The sequence below is a fragment of the Betta splendens genome, chromosome 4, assembly GCF_900634795.4.
Source record: "Betta splendens chromosome 4, fBetSpl5.4, whole genome shotgun sequence".
Taxonomy (NCBI): Eukaryota; Metazoa; Chordata; class Actinopteri; order Anabantiformes; family Osphronemidae; genus Betta; species Betta splendens.
In genome coordinates this window covers 30970925-30993011 of record NC_040884.2, presented here as the reverse complement: position 1 = coordinate 30993011, position 22087 = coordinate 30970925, and the positions used below count along the sequence as shown (strand labels likewise).

The window sequence follows — 22087 nt, the reverse complement described above, 5'->3', positions numbered from 1 at the left end:
ATAATGTGAGAATAATGTGAAAAAACATCCCATAGCTGTTCAACACATTTGAAGCTACAAGGTGGGCATAAATGGAGGTGGCCAAATTCAAATAATGTAACAATTTTCTGGAATTTTTGCATATTACTTTAATAGTGACACACAGAGATATTGCTTGGAGTTTATTTCTCTTTATTCTGATATTATAGAAGAGATACATCATGAAGCACCTCCAAATCTCAGATGAGATGAAGGTTAAACTGAGGAAACAACAGGAAATGAAAACAAAACAATAAGAAATAAAAGAATACAGCGGTTGTTACTGTCAGGATTGAATGAATCACATTAGCGTTAAAAATACATTTTGTGTAACTATAACAAACGTAATATGCGATGTGGTTCCACTAAGCTGTTATACACACACTAAACATCCTGACTTAAAGGTTCAAAACAACTGACTTTTTGGATGCTCTTGGGACTATATGCAGTAAGTATTGTAAAATTGTATTGATAAAATGTGATAAAATGTTTCAAAGTTGAAAGTAGGTCTGGAGAATGAAGAAAGTGATGGCGAGGGTGGTAGGCTTTGGGGACTCTCACTTACCGTACTTTGTTTTAAGCAGGTGTTTTTCGATTTGAATCCTTCGACTTGGAGAAAACACACTGATTCATGTTGTTTCTTAGCACATTACTTGGCAGGATGTTTGCTCTCAAAGGGGTGGTCACTTGTTTTGACACTTTGGGTTGTTTTCCACTATTTAACTGGAAACTCTCGATCGTTTCAAGATTGCCATTTTTCAGCCCTTGTGGACATGATGCGGTTCTTACTGCTTAAACTGCTACAGATATTTATTTATTACCTCATATACATTTTATTTATGCTGAATTGTGGACACAAACAAGCCCAGCATGTTCGTTATTGATTTGTGTATTAAGCTTACTATTAATAAATGCCGGGACATTGACTGCTCATTATGCACACACCTAAAGTACTATCTTAAATATTACAAGTTTATCCTCTTTACCTGTACTTCCCAATTGTTTTTAGAAACAATTGTCTACTGCTCTTTTTAAAAGGTCAGCTTTCTGTTTCAAGTGAAAGTGGACTTGAGTCCCACCCAAAGAGTGGCTGTAATATGGAGAGCTCACAGCCACTGAGCTCTCTGTGACCACTATTAAACGTATCCTGCCAACCTTCATACTACATTACAGTCTGCCCAAGGTTCCAGATACCACTGAAAACATAAAACTGTTTTACAAACACACAAGATTATAAACACATAATTATTTCCAGATTAATAATGATCTGTATACAAGCTGAATCACTGCTGTTTATTTGCAGAAAGTAGCAGGTCAGGGTCATAGTGACATGAATATGAATAGTATGCAGTATTATACTTTTAAAAAAACAGTTAGAATTGATGCAGGTCTCTAATATGATAACAAGACTAAACCTACTAAACCTATGCATTTCTTTTTTTACTTAAAGCAACTAGCTGCTGTGTCATTCACTTAAAGATTAGAGTGTTATTGAAATGTGAACACTGGTTTTGTTTTTTATGTTCCACTCCAAACAAAAAATGAAAAAAAAACATGACTGCAACTGAAGCTTCCACTGAAATTGCACAGTGACTATGCAGTAACCCCAGTGCAACTCAATAGTAAGAAAACTCAGAGCCATGCCAAAGCTGCAGTGGAATCTGGGTCAGAGCCATGTTTCCCCCATGTTCCTCCATTTACAAAGAAAAAACTACAGCGTGGCAGTCTGGAATCAGGTCACTGCAGTGTTAGGAAAAGTCCTCCGAAAAAAGAAACACATACATGGTCCAGTCAAAATGACGGTGGCATTTTAGGCAAAATTTAGGTAATGTCAAGTAGCATGCTTAAAATGTACAATGTGTGTTTTAATACCTCGTATGTGTGTTAGCCAGGAGTAGTGTGATCATGAGAATTTAATAGCTGCTCTGCACACACTGATTGTGCAGAGACACAAGCATAACACTAAAGCTTATGTTGGAACATCTGCCCAGTCTCTTCACATTTTACTTACACAGATTCAGTATTACCATTTGATCATAGAATGTCGTCAATCTTTAAGAGCAGCCATGTTGTTAATTCCATTGCTTCAAGCCATTTCAAAAGGGAAACTATTCTGCTGTACTATTTTATTGTATTTTAAATTATTCAAACTACTTTTGACAAACTTGTGGTTAATTCTTAAGTAAATGACATAAAAGGGACATTATAACCAAGATATATTCATTTCAAGTAGAAATAAGAGATTTGTTAAACACCTTTAAATGACAGAAAATTGCAAACCTTTCCTTTAGGCATTCACAGTGCAATACACTGTGTTGTTAGGTAAAATTTGCAATTCTGACACATTGAGGCACTTACTGTCCACACTGTCCAGGATAGGAATTTACAAAAATCTGCTCTACTCAAACCCCTGCCCTATTCAAAACATTCACAGATTTTTTTATTAGTATAGTGTGGAGACATTGTACCATGAGAGGGTTTGCAGAACAGAACTAGATTAGCGCATTAGTTACAGCATATCTCTTGTCTATCTTAGTTTCCTGTTATATTGGCACTGTTGCTGACTAATCCCTCAGTCACTCTGTAAGGTCACTACTAGAGAATGTCATTAAGTCCTGTTATGAGAAGGTTTACAGAGATCTAATGGTTATCCAATTTTTTATTTTTTTTGTGGTTATTTCAAGTTGGTGTCAAGTCTGACGTCCCATCTACAGCTTGGCCTTGGCCGGCTGCAGCTGCAGGTTTTGAAGCTTCATGGCCAGCCCCATGTTCCCTGTGATCTTTAGCTTGCCCTGGAAAAATGCCTGTAAATCAGAGATTGGGAGGTGGGGTTAAAATGCCATCCACACAGTTCTGAATTGAAAAAGCAAAAATCGCGGTCACTGGAGACAACTACATGTGGCTGGTTTTAAGAGTTACCGTGAGGGATTAAGTCAATGCAGAGAAAGTAGGCCAATGGCAAAAACAGCTTATGAAAGGTCACGAAACTGCAAAGCACAGACAGTCACCGAGTGGGCAGTTACAGATATTAATGTGTGACAGAAAAGTAGCAAAATACTGGAAGCATTCACTTTGACATTTGTATAAAAACTATAATGCAAAAAATCTACCAAAATATAAAAACAAAAGAAACATCCTTACGCATCCCAAATAATGCCATCATGAAACTAATGAAATGTAAGAGAGCCATCATGTGTGTGAATAGGTACATGGATAGTCATGTACAAAATGTGTACACATTTTATTCATTAATAAAATCATTTGATCGTAGCTAATGACAGTAATATGTTAAATATAACATTGAAACAAACATTGAAATTATTTCACTGTGCCTTTATTAAAAAAATGCCTGTTTAAATTTGTGACTATTATAAGAGTAGTTACTACGATAACTAATCACAAAATGTCTTGGGTTTTTTTTGAATCAGGTCCTCTTCAGGAGAACAGGACGTAGAATAGAAAATAGACTGTGGCGCCCTGAAAAACATCTGAGAGAAATACAGCCTTTTTTGCATCTATGCACATAAGACGTATACAAGCTGTATGCTATTGCAGCCTTGGTACACCTAGATCTATAATGAGCAATAAAAAATATGTTTTTAGGTTTAAAAGTATTAGATAAACTGTAGCAAACCATACATCATATATTTATCAAATGAATTACAGTGATGAAGGAAAAAATGTGAGTGAAGAGGTTAATGGTAAGTTACTCTGATCAAAACAAAAAGAATTTTTTCAAAAGAAAATATTATGTGCTCCACATGACTTAATCATGGAACAATTATTAGTGCCAGATGGGTGGTTTAATTATCTCAGACACCACTAATCTGTTGGATCTTCATTACATTGAAGTTTACAATTGAAACTAAATTTATCCAGTGATTAGCAGAAATGCCTTGTTAGCAGGAAATGACAGAACTAACTGCTTTTGCCAGACAGACTTAGGCTGCCAGGTGTAAGTACAGCGTCTCAAAATAAGCATGTGCTGTGCAGAACAGCTGTTCTGTTCAGGCCTATTACTGATCACTAAACAATAAAAGATTAGAAAAATATACATTTGTTTCACTGCCTCAATTCCTGCAGATGGTACTTTCAAAGGTTGGTGCAAAGCACATCAAATTTCTTAGCATATTCTTGGTATTCGCTGAGCTATTTAATACTAATTTTGAATAATAGTTATGACATTAACTGTCATTTTTGGGTTTGTCTTCACAGATCTAGTAATGCTTCCATCTTGAGCTGCTCAGCAAACTACTATGCTGTGTTTGCCTATGTCTGTTCAGTGTCTTTCTCAGTTCTCTTAGTATATAATTGTATTGACCATAAACAAGATGGTCCTTGTGCCTCCAATGAGTACGAACTATTAACAGTGCATACAAATACATCCACGGACTCCTTATTGAGCCTGAATACTCACAGTCTGTGGGTTCATCTTCCCCGTCATCAAGGCCAACAAATCTGTATCTGACATGGCAATGGTACAGTCAGCTTTTTTATCTGCAGTGCATAAACACAAGAGAAACCTTAAGTAAAGCAGACATACAGCTAAGACGTGTTGCTGCCAAAAAACAGTATTGTTAGATCATAGAATAATGTACAGTACATGCTATACATTGATTAATGTCTGTACAGGCCTTGAACTTTAAACTGTCTTCCCACATAGGGTTAAAAATTAACATGACAGAATTTCACTGTCAGTTTTCCAAGCACTTGAGTTTACTTACCAATGTCATTGTGAACACAGCCTTTTCCATTCTTCACATCCACATACCAAGTTGCCTCCTGTCCATTTGGGCCATCCTTCACTTTGAAGGCAAACACTCCCCCGATCTTACTCACAAACTGCTCCCCTTCCTTTTTGATATAAACAGAGATTTTAGGGTTATGGAGTGCTATAGTCAAAGCCTTATGTCACTGGTCATCACACACACACACACACACACACACACACACACACACACACACACACACACACACACACACACACACACACACACATTTTCACATCCATGTGGGGACTCACCATTGACATTATTACCTTCCCTAGCCCCTTACTATAACCCAAACCATCACAACTAAAGGCAGACGTCCAACCTTTGCTCTATTCTGAACCAAAACTCAATTCTAATCTCAGACCTAAAATCACATCTTGACCACACACACACACACACACACACACACACACACACACACACACACACACACACACACACACACACACACACACACACACAAGGTTAAGATGTTATTTCAGGGCTGAGGTTAGAATTGAGTTTTGGTTAGAATTAGAGCAAGGGTTAGACATCTGCCTTTAGTTGTGATGGTTGGGGTTAGGATATGTATGTATATATATATATGATAGGTATGGGGCTGTATAGAGATATATAGATTTGTAGATCGATTGATAGATAGATAGATAGATATAGATGTAGACAGATATCTCACCTCCTGAAGCTTTTTGTTGATTTCCTGAAACACAGCATGTGCCTTGAACCCCTCGAGTCCAACACTAGCATTTCTGGCAATGGCTTGAATCCTTGGCATAAACATAATCATACTTTTGCCGAAAATATTAATCTGTGTATGCTACGGCTCATCATCAGAATCATCATCACTGCAGGATGATAATGCTCATAATGCTCTCACGTTGCGAACATATAAAACGTTAAAAGCGGTTGTTTTTTTCTTAACAACTGACCTCACGTAACAATATGTTTAGTAGGACGCTAGCTGAAGCCTGCATCATTCCATACCTTAACACACAGCCTGCCTAATGTTTCATACTTACGTCATATGTTACTTTAACACTGTCAATGGTAGCAAGAGTGAAAATTGTGGGTTTAATTCATTAACTCACTCAAAACCACATTATATGTTCTGTGCTAATACTACCGCATAGAGCTGGTGTTCTTACCTCGGTATCTGTACTTCAGGCATTTTGTTCTAACAGTACAGGTATCAGATGAAACCATACAATCGCCAATGAAAGCTAGCTTTTTGGAGGTAGTGCAGCTGGGTGTTTAACTACACTTCCGTGTTTCTACGTTTCAATATCGTCAGACTCGATATGTCAATGCCAGAGTAACTGAGCGTGTCGAGTATAACTTAGTACAATACATATACGCTCTTCGAGTTCAGGAGGCTGCAGCGATTTTGCATGTTTAGCCTAAGTTTAATGTTAATAGTTATATAAAATCACTGTAAATTGTATATTTCCATGCACCCCTTAAATGAAATTAAATTAAAATAGACAAATTCTTGAAACCTTATTTACACTACAGTAAAATTGATACTGTAGCTGGACTAAACTACATTACCAGTACATCACTATACTCCTGCTTGTCAACAGGCTAATGTTATCCTAATTAAAAGATCAACTAATCTTTCCAGCATGACTACAGGCAAGCATCATAAAATTCATCAGTCCAAAGGGGAATTGGCGAACTATCACTCTCAATGCTTTTGTAAAGCAGACAAATGTAACAAGCAGACGGAGTGAAGAGGACGTGTCTGACGTGGCCTGTGTGTGGGGGAGGTGCTCATGGTCAAGCACCCTAGTTAGCATTGTGATTCCTGTATTCCCACAAATGATTGGATGAATGATTGTCAAGCCACAGGCGTTCAGTGTTGGCACATAGTGTAGCCTTGATGTTTAACTTAGATCACACAGCTGATGAACTTGGGGCCTAAACAGCCACTAACATTGGAACACTGCACTCTACTGGTCAGAAAGCCAAAGGCAGCGATAACGTGTTTGCAATGCATGTTTGCCATGAACTAATGTTCACTGCACAGGTTTAGACTATAGTTTTTATATATTGGTGCTATATTACAATGGATTTAATGTTTATCTTAATATCAGATGACCAAGTAGCTGATTTGAATATTGTTTGACACACACTTTTGAGAATGACATATTACATGACGTAATTTGTACCAGGATGAGAGCGTTTTATCATTGTCTGGATGGCAACTAATTTAACGCTGTTGACAAATTAACTTACGCATTTTACATTCCTCTTTCATACAACCAGATGAGAACTGACAGTCCAGATGATTTAGTTGTGCATGTCGAGTTGTATGTCACTGTTGCGGAAAAAATACCACGAGAGCTTCTGACGACTCAATGAAAAGAAGAATTCATAAAGTTGTCTTTGTGAATTTATTTCTGCATATGCATATAGGAAAAATTAAAAAAAGAAAGGAAAAGAAAAGCACCCGGGTGGAGAGAACAAGTTCATGCTCACACAAGGTGCCCACCAAGGTTCTCTGACAACTTCTCCTCCTGTCCCGATTTTTAAAGCCTACAGATAACACAAAACCTCCACACATGAGCTCAAACTTCAGGACAATTTGCCAAGTCTACATGAGTAAAGATGAGAAAAGAGGAAGGCCTCACTCAAGGAGCATTCTGTTCCTTGTCTAAGTCAAACACTACATCGCAGGGTCATCAAGTCAGACACTGTCTCAGAGTGATCAAATCAGAACTAGGCTTCCTGCTCAAAGATAACTGAGGACCCCACTTGCTCAGAGGTCTGCAGCAATATACTTGAACAATGCATTGAATGTTGAAGGATGTGTATGATCGACACTTAAGAATATGAACATGAATCAGAAACAATCAGATGATTATTAAGGCATTAATAATGAAAATGATCAGCATTAAGGAATAATATAAAATTTCCACCACAGTCACTCTGTGTTCCTCTCTCTACTGAAAGTAAGTGTTGATTACAGCCATTTCCAGCAAAGTCCACCACCATCTGTCCTTCTAGATTCCCTTCCTTTACACCAAACCGGCCCATCACCTCCTCCTCATCTCTGTTCCCCTCACCAACATGTCCATTGAAGTCTGCTCCAACCACTATCCTCTCTCCTATGGGGATACTCTCCATGACCTCATCAAATTCACTCAAGAATCTCTCCTTCTCTTCAAAAACACAGCCAACTTGTGCAGCACACCCACTGACTACATTCACCATAACCTCTTTGATTTCTAGCTTTAAACTCATCACCCTGTTTGAGACTCTTTTCACCTCTAAAACTCCCCCTTCAAGACCACTCCCACCCCGTTTCTCTTCCTATCCACAACATGGTAGAACAGTTTGTATCCTCCTCCAAAACTACAGTATGTGCTTTGCTGCGCTTCCCCTCGTCTCCTGCACACACAGTACATCTACCTAACTACTTTCCATCACGTGTGCCAGCTCTCTGCGTTTCCCTGTCATTCTGCCAACAAGAGTTCCTATTCACAAATCTTTGCTCCTGCCTTTTCTCTTCTCTCTGACCACAAATCATTCTGCCTCCTCTCCTTCTTCCACCAGCAGTAGTCCAATTTCCACCGTCAGCCTGTAGGTTAACAGCATCGGTGGCAGTCATTAACCCAGGCCGCGACTGATCTGGATGATTTGCATGGTCATTTTGTCAAGTTTTATGCTGGATGTTCTTCCTGATACAACCCTCTCTATTTATATGGGCTTGGGACCAGCACAGAAGTCACTGGCTTGCAACCCCTGTTGCTTAATATAAATACCATAATATACCATACCACCTACCGCCATCTGAGGAATATCACTAAGACCAGAAGCCTCCTTCGTCAGAGTGATGCTGAACCATGACTCCATCTTCAGTTCTCTCCTGGCTAGACCACTGTAACTCCTTACTTAGTTTGTCCAGCGACTCAGCCACTCTGACTGGACTTAGGAAGAGAGATCACATTTCTCCTACATCAGCTTCTCTGTCCTGTAAACGTCTCCTCACTTCAATGTGCTTAATGATCAGCTCCATCTCGTTTTCCAGACCTCATAGCTACTCACACTTCTCTCTTATAGCTGGCCTACTGGTGGTTCTACATGTAGAACGGGAGGCAGAGCCTTTAGCTACCAAGCTCCTCTGTGTCTGCTGCTATAGATTCAAATGGTGGATGTCCTTTACACACTAAAGTCTTTAATATTTCTCACCTTTTTGTTTTCTCCACATTCATGCAGTGTGTCTTCTCTGCAGCAGTTATGCTTCTCCCTGTTTTTACAGATATGAATGGACTGCGTGCTTCCATTGTGCATTGTGGGCCCAAAGACCTGCCTGTGTTCTGTTGTTAATTTGGCTTGTTTTGTTTCTCTTGCCTCTTTTTTCTCTACCTGATCAATCAGTTAGTAGAGGTTTCTTCCTGTAGGGGGTAGTTTTTAATCCTCTTTTTATAAAAAAAATTAAATTAATTAATTAATGTACATGTTGGATTTGCTGTTTTTTCACATAGTTGTATTTTTGAATGCTGTGGGTCATCAAACCATTTTGGTCCATCCATTATCATTAAACGTATTCGTCTTTCTAACACAGACTTTTCTGTCTCTCCTACTCAGGAATTGCATTTCATCATTCAAAAGTAACAATGATAACTTAACACGTCAGCCTTTTTTTATTTAGGTTTTTTTTGGCCACTTGGGGGCAGTATCACACTAAACATTTGCCATCAATACCACAGAATATTCAATTATGTTTTCATGTATATTTAATGTCATTTCTAACTTCGTCCTCCAAGAAGCTGCAGCACCAATTCCTCATCCTCTGCCAGAGACAGACCCGTGTCCAAAGGTGTGGGCTCTTCATCGTTCTGCTGTTTGGACTTTTTCCTCTTGCCCACTGGGAGCTTCTCCTCTTCCTCATCATTGGATGTTTGCTTCCTTTTACCTGACCCCATCTGTTTGTCAACCTTCTCTGGGGAGGACAGCTTATCCGGGTCTGGCAGGGTGCTTGGGTCGAACTCATCCTCGCTGTGATTGGCCAAGTAAGCTACAACCTCATCCTCCTCATCAGAACTCTGCTCGTGCTGCATCCTGCCCTTAGCCTCCCTCCTGGCTGCTTTGGCTTTGAGCCTCTGCTCTCTGTGCTTCTCATGAACTTTGCGCCTATACTCCTGCTTGTCAAACACATCCTCACGTTTTAGCTTCTCTCTGTTCTTCTCCACACTAATGCCGTTTAACTCCTCCTCCTCCTCATCTGCAATTAGCCGCTGGACTGGTGGCCACAGCTGCACAGCCTCTCCCTCATCATTGAAAGACACTTTGGTGTTGACCCGGAAGTTTCTCTTTAGAATCCTTTTGGCCTCTTTAAGCTTTGTGTCTTTTATGGTTTTCTTTTTGGAATCCTTGGCGAGCTTCTTCGTAATCTCCTGGTCCCTTGTCAGATTAAAGACATCTTTTCTTTTGACCGTCAAGAGGTCCAAGTCAATCAGATCATCATTTTCACTATCAAGCGCACACTGTAGCTGTGTCTTGAACTGATGCCTTTTTTCCTCCGAATCTTCTGACTCAGCGCTTTGAGCATCCTTTTGAGGAGCATTTCCTTTTAGCTGGGCCTTAAAGCTCTTCAGTTCTTCCTCTTCTTCAGACTGCTCTTCCTCTCTCAGGCTGTGGCTCTCTGCCCTCTGTGCCTGTGCTTTGCTTAAAAAGCGCACCCTTGGAGCCAAAGCAAGACCCAAAGAGACGGCGTATTCCTGAATCTGCAGCTTAAACACGTCAAATACCTCTTTGTTCTTCATCAGGTAGACGGAGCGCAAGTAGGAGACAAAGCACCTCTGGGCTCGCTCCTTCTGTTCCTTCTCTTGGGCCAGAAAGGCCTCCAGCTTCTGCTGCACATTCTGCAGCTTATCAGAGTTCACCTGGAATCAACCACACAACAAAATGAATAATGTTGAATAAGTGTTTTAGAATGAATAAGTGTTTTAGAAAATGTGTGCATGTCAGTTAATCGTTATCTGTATATGATTTCTGGTAGATTCTTCTTGTCAGAGTGAGTGAGGGCAGGTTTGGTGTAAAGAAAAGGAATCTAGAAGGACAGCTGGTGGTGGACTTTGCTAAGAGGATGGAAATGGCTGTAGTCAACAATTACATCCAGAAGAGAGGGCAACAAAAACTGACATACAACTAGACATGCACAACTAAATCATCTGGACTGTCAATACTCATGGGGTTGTATGTCTTCCAAAGAGTGTAAAACGCGTTAATTTAAAGTTAATTTATCAACAGCGCAAGAAATGAGTGCAAGTGGACAGTTGTCCCATTAAACAACAGCAGCTCATTTTACAGAATTGAGAACAACCTTCACCCACCAATAAATAATAAACATTAACTAGCTTAATTTAGTGATATTTACACTAGAATAAATTAAAATAAAAGACCTAATAAGAAATAATGAAAAAAAAAAAGATGGGTTTAATACTTTCAATAAGTTAATGCTTTTTTGTCATGTGTTACAATACTTTACTAATGCAGCTCTAACAAGCATCTAACAAATGAAGGCTTTCTTATTTCACATTTCAAAATCTCAAACATGCTGGACTGACTCACTTAAGAAACATTTACAGTTATTAGTTGACAACATTAACGTGTCACTAACAAGTGTTTTTTTGCTTTATGATTTAAATCACCAGTTATGAAACCTGTGTTGAAGTATCCACTTGTGATTTAGAGCTTTTCTAGACATATTTCAAACAAATAAATTGTAGATTATTTTAATAAAATCTATTTAATTCTAATTGTAAAAAAGGGTGTCAGCTGACAGTTTTAGCTTTGAACTTGCATTGTGTTGGCTTAGTTTTTATGATCATAATCAGTTTTTTTTTGCGTATGACCCTGATATAAACGTAGGCTCAGCTAAAGGCGATCATCTCGTGGATTTTGCTAAAAAAAAAATCATCTGATGCTTTAAATTTGAATTTGTGCGAGAAGAACTTGTTCGCATGTGTTATAAGCAGATTTACTCAGTATAATGAACTGATTAATAGGTTGAAGCTTTGTCAATAGCTAATTTGTTTGGTGTTGAAGTTGCTGCGTGTCACCTGAATCTTATTGATGGGAACCTTCTTCTCCTGCAGCTGCCTGATCATTCCCTTCTCCTCTGAGGGAAGCAGGAGCAGGAGGGCTTCTCCACCTTCCTTGTATCTTGCGGTACGCCCCACCCTGTGGATGTAGGTGTCTGCATCCTCGGGGCAGTCGAACTGTAACACCCAGTTGACAGCGGGGAAGTCCAGTCCTCTGGCAGCAATGTCCGTGGAAAACAGCACAGCATTTTGCTTTCTTAGGAAGTCGTTGTAAACTTCCACCCTCTTCATCTGCTGCTGCTTGCCATGCAAAGCCAGGACAGGCAGGCCAGGTCTGAGGCGACAAAAGGCCCGAAACAGGTACTGCACCTCCTTGCAGCAGGCGAAGAAGACTATGGTCTTCTTCTTTAGATGGCTCCTGATGAAGGAGTAGAGCATATTGACTTTCTGCTGAAGCTCACACACCACGTAGCTCTGCTCCAACGTGGCTGGAGTGCTGAACTTGGCTTTCTCATGCACCCACACATACTCTGGGTCTTTGAGGCTCAGCCGAGCTAAGTCTTTGACAGATTTGGTCTGCGTGGCTGAAAACAACAATGTCTGTCTTGTCTTGGGAAGGTTTTCCACAATGGCGTTAAGAGTATCCGCAAAGCCCATGTCCAAAATGCGATCCGCCTCATCCAGGACTAGCATATGAAGGTCTGAGGCGTGGAAGGCGGCGGTCTCGTCCATGTGCTGCAGCAGCCGGCCAGGGGTACAGATCACTATATTGGTGCGGGGGATCCTCTCCGACTCACTCTTCAGGTCCTTTCCACCAATAACAAGACCCGCAGAGAACTCGTGATTCTTACCGACCTTGCGCAGGACTTCGAAGGTCTGGTAGGCAAGTTCTCTGGTTGGGGATATGATGAGTGCACCAAGGCCGTCCATAGAAGTCCACTGTTGGCGGTACAGACACTCCAACACCGGTATGAGGAAGGCTAAAGTCTTCCCAGAGCCTGTCTTAGCTGCGCCGAGAATATCTTTGCCTTGCAAAGCTAGGCCGATCGTCTGTCTCTGGATCTCTGTGGGCTGTCTGTACTGGGCCTTCTGCAGACCGAGCAAGGTTTTCTTTGAAATGGGGAAGTCTGAAAACTTGACAACCTCTTTGCTGTTGATATCACCGTACCCGCTTACAAGCCTGTCGATGTACTCTCGTTCAGTTTGCCATTCGGGCTGCTTTTCCCCTCTCTTACGTTTCACTCGCGCTTTCGTCTTGCTGTATTTTTTCTTCCATTTTTCGAAGTTTTTGACGGGGTCGTCTTCCATCTTCGCGGGTTTCGGCTTCTTTCCGCACGAGTCTGGGCCTTTTTTCTCCATTACTTCCACACAAACAGAACCAGAAGCTTGAGTACACACCAGTCAAGGCAACGTGGACGGTACAGTATGTTGTCGCTTAGCGTGTGACGTCAACATAACGCGACGCACTTCGTCTTCTTCTGGTTGCCTTTTTATGGATGTTTGCAGACCTTACCACTGCATTACCGCCACCTTTTGTAGTTTAAAATCACTCTATATCTTACCCTCCCTCTTAACCTAAAAGAAATTAGATTAAATTTTGTGGTTTAATGTTCCATAATTCTTTTATCCACCCCTGTATCCTCCAAAAACCTAAATATGGTTCTATACTTCATGTTTCTTACTTTCATATTCAATACTATCCTCAAATCCAGCTTTGTTTTCTTTTCATACATCTAGTCAGATGTTCTATCATCATCTCCCTGTGTACTTTATATAGTGGAAAGACACTACGACATCCTCTATTGTTTGTTCTTCCCCACATTCACACTGTCCTGTATCGTACGGCTTTGTGCTGTTTAGACCAGTGTGACTGGACCGAATTCTGCTAATCAGATCATCCCTCCTCCTATTTCGACTATATCCTATTATTACTCTCACTTTCTCACGCATCCACACACTTCTCACTATTAATCAGTCAATTTATTATTTTGTCTGTAAAATATAATAAAGAAAGAACATGTAACTTCCAACATATGATATATATTCATCAGCAGAAAGCATGTACCCACAGAGCTAGAAGCTGTGGTGGTGGGGATCAAAATTATGAAACTCCAAAGTGTTCAATATTAAAGGAATTAATAGTACACTATGAATACTTATACTATAATACTTATAGTATAGTATAAGTCCTTGTCCTGTCTTTTATGAGCACCCTGATCTGCTATTCTGGAATAACATGTTTGAACATGGAGCTAATCAACCGGTCACTCAGCGCATTGGACAAAATGTTCTCACAAAGAAAAGAATCTCCTGGTGCCTCATGTGTCTGGAGCCTCTGTCTATCAAGGATGCAGAGGATCTATTCGTTTTTTGGACTGTGATAACAGGGCTACTTATGATTGGCTTTGGTGGTGCCCTGGTTTATCGGAAGATTGGAACGATTGGAAAATCTGCAGCCGGCTTATTGGCGTGTCCACCGGCCATGGAGCTGCAAACGGCGATGGGGGCCATGGTTACTCGGCTGACGGAATTACACCCGAGGATGGCCCTGATTGATGGACTGACAACTAACATCTCAGCTCGTTTGAATGATATGCATATGGATGGAGAGACTGATTAGTAACATCTCAGCCCGTTCAGATGCCCGGATTGCAGGACTGACTAATAAGATTTCAGCCCGTTCGGAGGAAGACAAGAGACTGAGGGATAACATCTGCAGACAGACTGAACACTTGGTGAATATGGTGACAGCCTTGTCTGACAGGCGTGAGGGGATGTCACGGGTGACCCATAGTCCCACAAGAGGCGATGAAGCCCTGAGTTCTGACCTATTGGAGTATTGATCTTGACAAATTAGTCGTGGATTGTTAAAATGTATTAGAATTGGCTGTGTATTCTTCTGTCTCTTCTCCCTCACCCCTCCCTTCCCGGGTCCAATCTAGCTCACCAGCTGTGCCTCTGTCTATTCTCTTTCCCTTGTTGTGGCTTCCTTCAAGGACAACTGGTGGACTAGCATGTAAACATCTTGGTCGGCCTCGGTCATACTTATACTATAAACAACACTTCACTACACTGATGCAGATACACCCCCCACCACCTTACAGTCTCACTGTCTGCTCTCCGACCTTATCTATGTTTCCTGATGTACCCAAGAAAAGATTCCAGCAAGGTTTCCACTTGTACTGTGTGCCACTGTATGTGCATGTGTTTTTGGCTTTGTATTGTTTTGTACTGCAACTTGCTTCCACTGTCGGACTAGCGCCGGTCAAGCTGGCTGCTGATGGAATTTCCCCGCTGTGGGACTAATAAAGGTCTATCTCATAAAGTTCAAGTGGTTACACTTTGAATGGCGCGATGTAAGTCTAACTGGCAATTTCACATTTAATTTAATTAATTGATTTATATAATACGCAACTTGATTAGCTGCTAATACTAATGGTTGCCAATAAGCGGCCTGTATTAATTAACAGAATATTCATAACACAACTACAGCCTGTTTGGAAGCATAGCTCGACAAACTAATATAAACTAATTTTTACATGTTTTTTCTTTCTTGTGCTGCTGCTGTGTCAAAATAATTTCTCCATAATGGGATTTTCAGCTGCAGCTTATATTTTGCCGTATTTGTCTGTAACAACTGCTAATGTGGGAACAGTGAATGCCTACAGAGGCATGGTGTGACAGCAACTGTTGCTGTCAAGATATTGCATGTGTTTAATACTTTTATTAAAGTGACATTGTATTTAAAATTTAAATTTCAATAAATCTTACCTTAAGACGCCTGAACCAGTTGACTAACCTACTGTCACGTATGGTTGATGATTCAGGACTGGAGCCAGTATGATTGAATGTGTATTCATTACAGAACACATTTAATATACAGTATATCAGCCAATTACACATGCATGGAATAAATAAGTATCTCAAAAATTCATAAACAATTTTAGAACATTTTACTATTTACAGATTAATCATAACCTACCTGGGAACTCTGGTTTACAAACATAGTTTTGGTTTGAAATACATACTGACCTAATATATTTTTAATTGCTTTTACTGTAGTAAGGTGCATAATATATAAAGTGCTAATATATAACTAATAGAAATGTAGTTATTGTTTTTTTCTTCATCAATTTGACAATACTATGTCTGTGTGTATCTCAAGTCATTGCAGGTATCTACTGTAGCCTAGAGAAGTCTTGTTAGTGATCCCATCTTCCCTGGTCTCGACCTGGACCACCTGTGAAATACCTAAATTATTGTTTTTGTGGCAATACCTCAATAAAAGTTGAAATGTGAGGATCTTTTTTGTCTTCATCACGTTTTGGAAGACATCTGAAGCAGTGCAGCTGCTGTACAGATGGAGGATGCAGCTGTTTTTCTTGACACCACTCTAGAAGGTATAGAGAATAAAATAGTAGATTAATGAAATTTCCAGTATTTCATGTATCTCACAACCTTCACAAATGTAAACAATATATAGAGGTAGTTAGATCAGTTGTACGTGTGTTTGGAGCAAACATGTTTTCAACTTAGCTTTTATAGTGCTGGTTTGTTAAACCTTGGCATGGCATTAATGACCTCCTTTATGTCAGGCTGCTCAAATTCTGCTCGACCTGGGTCCAGCAGGACTTTTTTGAAGATGGTCTCCATCAGCTTTTCCACATAAGCTGCGCCATAACACTAGAATTACAAATTACCCATTAACTAAAATAAAACTATCTAAAACTAAACTAAAATATCAAAATAAGTTGACCAACTGCGTATAGAGAAAATATATAGACAATAATATAGATCAGATTATGAATACTTCAACTACAAATACTCAAATGTGAAATCCAAAATCTCTGTCAGATAAAACTGCCTATTGGCCAACAAACTATCATAGTGCTGTTAAACGTACGTACCTTTGCTCCTGAGGTGAGCAACAACGCTTCTACAAGGTAGCCATGTGTCCACAGCCTGCAGAGGAGTCAGTTTGAGAAGCAACCTCCTTGCCTTTCGGTAGCTGGGATGTGCCAGCCTGTATAAAAAACAATATCATATTTACAGTTCGCTGACTAGATAAACAACACTTACAAGAAGACAGCAAAAACACATGTTAGACTTAGATAGAACATGACATAACCCAAATTCACAGGTCTACTTGGGCTACGACATACACACGACAGGCTCGGTAGTAATTAGAAAGACAGATGACTCACAACTTACTATCGCAGCCAAACCCAAGTTATACTGAACGCTAATGCTGTGCTAGCATCGCGCTAGCGGCTAACATGACGCTAGCAGGTAAAATGTGAGCTGAGTGAATGACCTCAGTACCATATATGACACGATTCTAACCGGACAAATGCTGGAGAGGCTTAGATTCATCCAAATTGCGTGTCAGCACCTTGCAACACTCTCTCTCTCTCTGTCGCTGTAGCTGTTAGCATCAACTGTTCTAGCAATTAGCATTCCTTACGCAGGAGGGACTCTAGATTATAAACAAAGAAAGTACAGTACATACATCCAATAAGTATCAAGCATGTACTTACGTTTGGGGAAGCAGCAAGTGGATCACGTCTTGTAGGAACAGAGACCTTCTTCAACCTCAAGCCCAGTAATAAATATACACTCGTTTTTAAAGCAGTCGGAGGTGAAGTGATGTCCACACAGAACAAGCATTTAGGCAGCGGTGCCGGTGTCGTGCCAAAGAGTGACTGTCTGTCAGAAATTGATTTCCGCACACGGGAGCGCGCACCGCCTCGTTAAGACGTTTAGCTCGGTTTGTGTAAGACTACAGCTGCTTATTTCGGTTTCAAACGGCCATAACTTTTAAATATTGTCCGCTACACGTTTTCTAGTGGACGTAGTGACGCCACGACGGAAATAATCATCGTAATTCTCTTTACAGCGATCGTCGATCGTGACTGTTAATGAGCATCCAGCTCACTTGAACACTGTCGGTACCTGTCTGAGACCAGTACAACCAGGAAAAAGCTGTTTCCACGTTGCCAAAAAGTGATTCATGCCAATATCTTTTGACAAAAGGCCTATTTCTGCTTCATTTTAAGTCAGTGGAGCTCTCCTTGTTAATATTAAGACATTTAATGAGCATCCAGCTCACTTGAACACTGTCTACACCTGTTTGAGACCAGTTAAACCAGTAAGATGCTGTCTTCACGTTGCCAAAAAGTGATTACAGCCAATATCTTTTGAAAAGAAGCTTATTTCTTCCTTATTCTAACTTCATTAAGTTAAAATGACAGGTTTAATGAACATCTAGCTCACTTGACCACTGTCTGTACTTGTCAGAGACCAGTACAAACAGTAAGAAGCTGTTTTCATGTTGCCAAAAGGTGATTCATGCCGATGTCTTTTAACAAGAAGCTTATTTCTGCCTCATTTTAAGTCAGTGGAGCTCTCCTTGTTCCTATTAACAGGTTTAATGAGCATCCAGCTCACTTGAACACTGTTTGTACCTGTCGGAGGGCAGTACGACCAGTAAGAAGCTGTTTTCACGTTGCCAAAAAGTGATTCATGGCAATATCTTATCACAAGAAGCATATTTCTGCATCGTTTTTATCTTTATCAAACTCTTCTTGGTTATATTTACAGGTTTAATGAGCATCCATCCATGTCTGTAACTGTCTGAGACCAGTACAACCAGTAAAAAGCTGTTGCCACGTTGCCAAAAAGTGATTCATGCCAGTACAGTATCTATTAACAAGAAGCTTATTTCTGCCTCATTTTAAGTCAGTGGAGCTCTTCTTGTTCATATTAACACATTCAAATTAACTTGGCCGCTGTCTGTACCTGTCTGAAACTAGTACAACCAGTAAGATGCTGTGTTCACATTGCCAAAAAGTAATTACAGCCAATATCTTTTGACAAGAAAACTATTTCTTCCTTGTTTTAACTTTATCAAACTCTTCTTGGTTATATTAACAGATTTTATAAACATCCAGTTCACTTCGCCACTCTCTGTACCTCTCTGAGACCAGTACAACCAGTAAGAAGCTTTTTCCACGTTGCCAAAATGTAATTCATGTCAATATCTTTTGACATAAGCTTATTTCTGTGTCATTTTAAGTTCACAGAGCTCTTTTTGATTATAGTAACAGATTTAAGTTCACTTGACCACAGTCTACACCTGTGAGGTAGAATCACTTTTTAGCAACATGATAACAAGCCTTTTCTTGGTTCTACTGATTTCAGACTGGTATAGTGATCAGATGGACTGGATGTTAACTAAATCTTCAGTTTGATCCAGTAGAAAACATCTAAAGTTAAAATGAGGCAAAAATAAGTGTCTCATCAAAACAGATTGAATCACTCTTTGGCAATGTAAAGACAGCATCTTACTGGTTCTACTGGCCTTAGACAGGTTTAATATTTAATATTATGTTTAATATTAATAAGGAGAGCTCCGCTGACTTAAAATGAGGAAGAAATATGCTTCTTATCAAAATATATTAGCTGTAATCATTTTTTGGCAACGTGAACACAGCATCTTACTGGTTGTACTGGTGTCTGACAAGTACAGACAGTGGTCAAGTGAGCTGGATATTCATTAAACCTGTCATTTTAACTTAATGAAGTTAAAATGAGGAAGAAATAAGCTTCTTATCAAAAGATATTGGCTGTAATCACTTTTTGGCAAACTGAAGACAGCATCTTACTGGTTTAACTGGTCTCAAACAGGTGTAGACAGTGGTCAAGTGAGCTGGATGCTCATTAAATGTCTTAATATTAACAAGGATAGCTCCACAGCTCCACTTTAAAATGAAGCAGAACTAAGCTTCTTATGATAAGATATTGGCATGAATCACTTTTTGGCAACGTGGAAAAAGCTTCTTACTGGTTGTACTGGTCTCAGAGAGGTACAGACAGTGGTCAAGTAAACTGGATGTTCATTAAATTTGTTAATATAACCAAGAAGAGATTGATGAAGTTAAAATGAGGAAGAAATATGCTTCTTATAAAAAGATATTGGCTGTAATCACTTTTTGGCAATGTGGAACCAGCTTCTTACTGGTCGTACTGGCCTCTGACAGGTACCAACAGTGTTCAAATGAGCTGGATGCTCATTAAATGTGTTAATATGAACAAGGAGAGCTCCACTGACTTAAAATGAGGCAGATCGAGCTTATTGTCAAAAGATATTGGCATGAATCACTTTTTGGCAACGTGACAACAGCTTCTTACTGGTTGTACTGGTTTCAGACAGGTACAGACAGCGGTCAAGTTAATTTGAATGTGTTAATATGAACAAGAAGAGCTCCACTGACTTAAAATGAGGCACAAATAAGCTTCTTGTTAAAAGATATTTACATGAATCACTTTTTGGCAACGTGGAAACAGCTTTTTACTGGTTGTACTGGTCTCAGACAGTTACAGACAGCGGTCAAGTGAGCTGGATGCTCATTAAACCTGTAAATATAACCAAGAAGAGTTTGATAAATGAGGCAGAAATGAGCTTCTAGTTAAAAGATATTTACATGAATCACTTTTTGGCAACTTGGAAACAGTATTTTACTGGTTGTACTGGTCTCAAACAGGTGTAGACAGTGTTCAAGTGAGCTAGATGTTCATTAAATGTGTTAATATGAACAAGAAGAGCTCCACTGACTTAAAATGAGGCACAAATAAGCTTCTTTTTAAAAGATATTTACATGAATCACTTTTTGGCAACGTGGAAACAGCTTCTTACTGGTTGTACTGGTCTCAGAGAGGTACAGACAGTGGTCAAGTGAACTGGATGTTTGTTAAAACTGTTAATATAACCAAGAAGAGATTGATGAAGTTAAAATGGGGAAGAAATAGGCTTCTTATTAAAAAATATTGGCTGTAATCACATTTTGGCAACGTAAACACAGCATCTTACTGTTTTAACTGGTCTCAGACAGGTGTGTAAAGTGATAAGATGTACTGGATGCTCATTAAATCTATTATTATAATCCAGCAGAGCTCCGTGAACTTAAAATAAGGGAGAAATAAGCTTTCAGTAAATAGATATTGGCTTTAATCACTTTGTGGCAACATAAAACCAGCATGCTACTGGTTCTACTGGTCTTGGTGTATTACATTTGTAAATATAACAAAGCAGAGCTCAGTGTATTTAAAATAAGGCAGAATTAAGCTTCTGACCAAAAGCTTTGGCTCTAATAATCACGTTTTGGCAACATGAAAGCATCTTACTGGTTTAACTGGTCCCATACAGGGAGTTAAAAGTGGTGAAACAACTCGGTGGTCACTCGTACAGTTTCAATCAGAGTCAAAATGTGAAGAACAAACATGTTGCAGCAATTTTGGGTCGTAGATCTGAGTCCTAGCGTCATGTCATAGAGTTAAACAGTCACGATCGATGATCGTTGTAAAGAGAATTACGATGATTATTTCCGTCGTTTACACAAAATTTAAAAGACGTGGCGTCACTACGTCCACTACAAAACGTGTAGCGGATAATATTTACAAGTTATGGCCGTTTGAAACCGAAATAAGCAGCTGTAGTCCTACACAAACCGAGCTAAACGCCTTAACGAGGCGGTGCGCGCTCCCGCGTGCGGAACTCAAATTCTGGCAGACAGTTACTCTTTGGCACGACACCGGCACTGGTCCATTTACAATAAAAGTAATCCATAAAGTTCTCCTTTCTTGCTCCACTGAAATGAAAAGGCTGTGATGCTGGTTGGAACAACCAACAACGTTCAGAACCCTATTGGCCCCATGTCAATTTGTGTCACAGTGTCACACTTTCCGGCATTTAAATGGCGGGTGGCAACCAACTGATAGATGCATTACCGCCACCTACTATGCTGGAGTGCACAGTGAGTGACTGAAATGCAATGTTGCAGGCACATTTAGGTGTCCATGTTTGTCTGGGTGGGACCGAAGCTGGTTCTGTGAGTGGGAAATAGAATGCAGATGTATCCAGTCTGCCAAATTTGAAACCGATGGTTCTTGAACCGGATTGGATAAACTCGCAAAATGTGAAATAAGTGAGGGGCATACTTCTAACACACCTGGAGTGTCTTAAAATGAACCAGGGAGTCGTATTAATGTACCAGAATGTCCAAAAAGCGAATTTTGCATATGCAGGGACCTTTAATGGAGTGCGACGAGTATAGAAGGGAAAGGTAAAGAATGGTGAGAAGTAAGAGGGAAGCAGGAGTCAAAGGGGTAGAGATATCGATAGGTGGCGGCAATGCAACAATTAGGATGCAAGCCGCCGGTAAACTCAAGAGAAGAAGAAGAAGAAGAAGAAGA

General features: G+C 39.9%; 2 protein-coding genes across 6 annotated transcripts; both read right to left on the bottom strand.

Moving 5' to 3' along the window:
• Positions 1–1297: 1297 nt before the first annotated feature.
• Positions 1298–6269, bottom strand: scp2b (sterol carrier protein 2b). Of its 2 annotated transcripts, none has more exons than XM_029146183.3 (5): positions 5933–6269; positions 5464–5575; positions 4743–4872; positions 4436–4515; positions 1298–2822 (listed from the first exon to the last, which is right to left on the bottom strand). In XM_029146183.3, the coding sequence occupies exons 1-5, from the start codon at positions 5953–5955 to the stop codon at positions 2727–2729; spliced, it is 441 nt and encodes a 146-aa protein (XP_029002016.1). In that variant the 5' UTR covers positions 5956–6269; the 3' UTR covers positions 1298–2726. The 2 variants fall into 2 exon arrangements, with proteins under 2 accessions (XP_029002016.1, XP_029002017.1); XM_029146184.3 differs by having other exon boundaries at positions 5464–5554; positions 5933–6243.
• An 892-nt stretch (positions 6270–7161) lies between these two features.
• Positions 7162–17768, bottom strand: ddx10 (DEAD (Asp-Glu-Ala-Asp) box polypeptide 10). Of its 4 annotated transcripts, none has more exons than XM_055507846.1 (5): positions 17374–17768; positions 16744–16859; positions 16114–16519; positions 11855–13197; positions 7162–10675 (listed from the first exon to the last, which is right to left on the bottom strand). In XM_055507846.1, the coding sequence occupies exons 4-5, from the start codon at positions 13193–13195 to the stop codon at positions 9539–9541; spliced, it is 2478 nt and encodes an 825-aa protein (XP_055363821.1). In that variant the 5' UTR covers positions 13196–13197; positions 16114–16519; positions 16744–16859; positions 17374–17768; the 3' UTR covers positions 7162–9538. The 4 variants fall into 4 exon arrangements, with proteins under 4 accessions (XP_055363821.1, XP_029002011.1, XP_055363822.1 ...); XM_029146178.3 differs by having other exon boundaries at positions 16114–16229; XM_055507847.1 differs by having other exon boundaries at positions 11855–16506.
• Positions 17769–22087: the final 4319 nt, after the last annotated feature.

Bases quoted from the DNA above. Each gene is read 5' to 3' on its own strand.
- scp2b (XM_029146183.3), bottom strand. From the start codon at position 5,955: ATGCCTGAAGTACAGATACCGAG. The intron at 5,576-5,932 runs GTAAGAACACCA...TTTCGGCAAAAG, and splicing joins CCTGAAGTACAGATACCGAG to TATGATTATGTTTATGCCAA. The intron at 2,823-4,435 runs GTGAGTATTCAG...TCTGATTTACAG, and splicing joins GGAAGATGAACCCACAGACT to GCATTTTTCCAGGGCAAGCT.
- ddx10 (XM_055507846.1), bottom strand. From the start codon at position 13,195: ATGGAGAAAAAAGGCCCAGACTCGTGCGGAAAGAAGCCGAAACCCGCG. The intron at 10,676-11,854 runs GTGACACGCAGC...GGTTGATTCCAG, and splicing joins TTCCCATCAATAAGATTCAG to GTGAACTCTGATAAGCTGCA.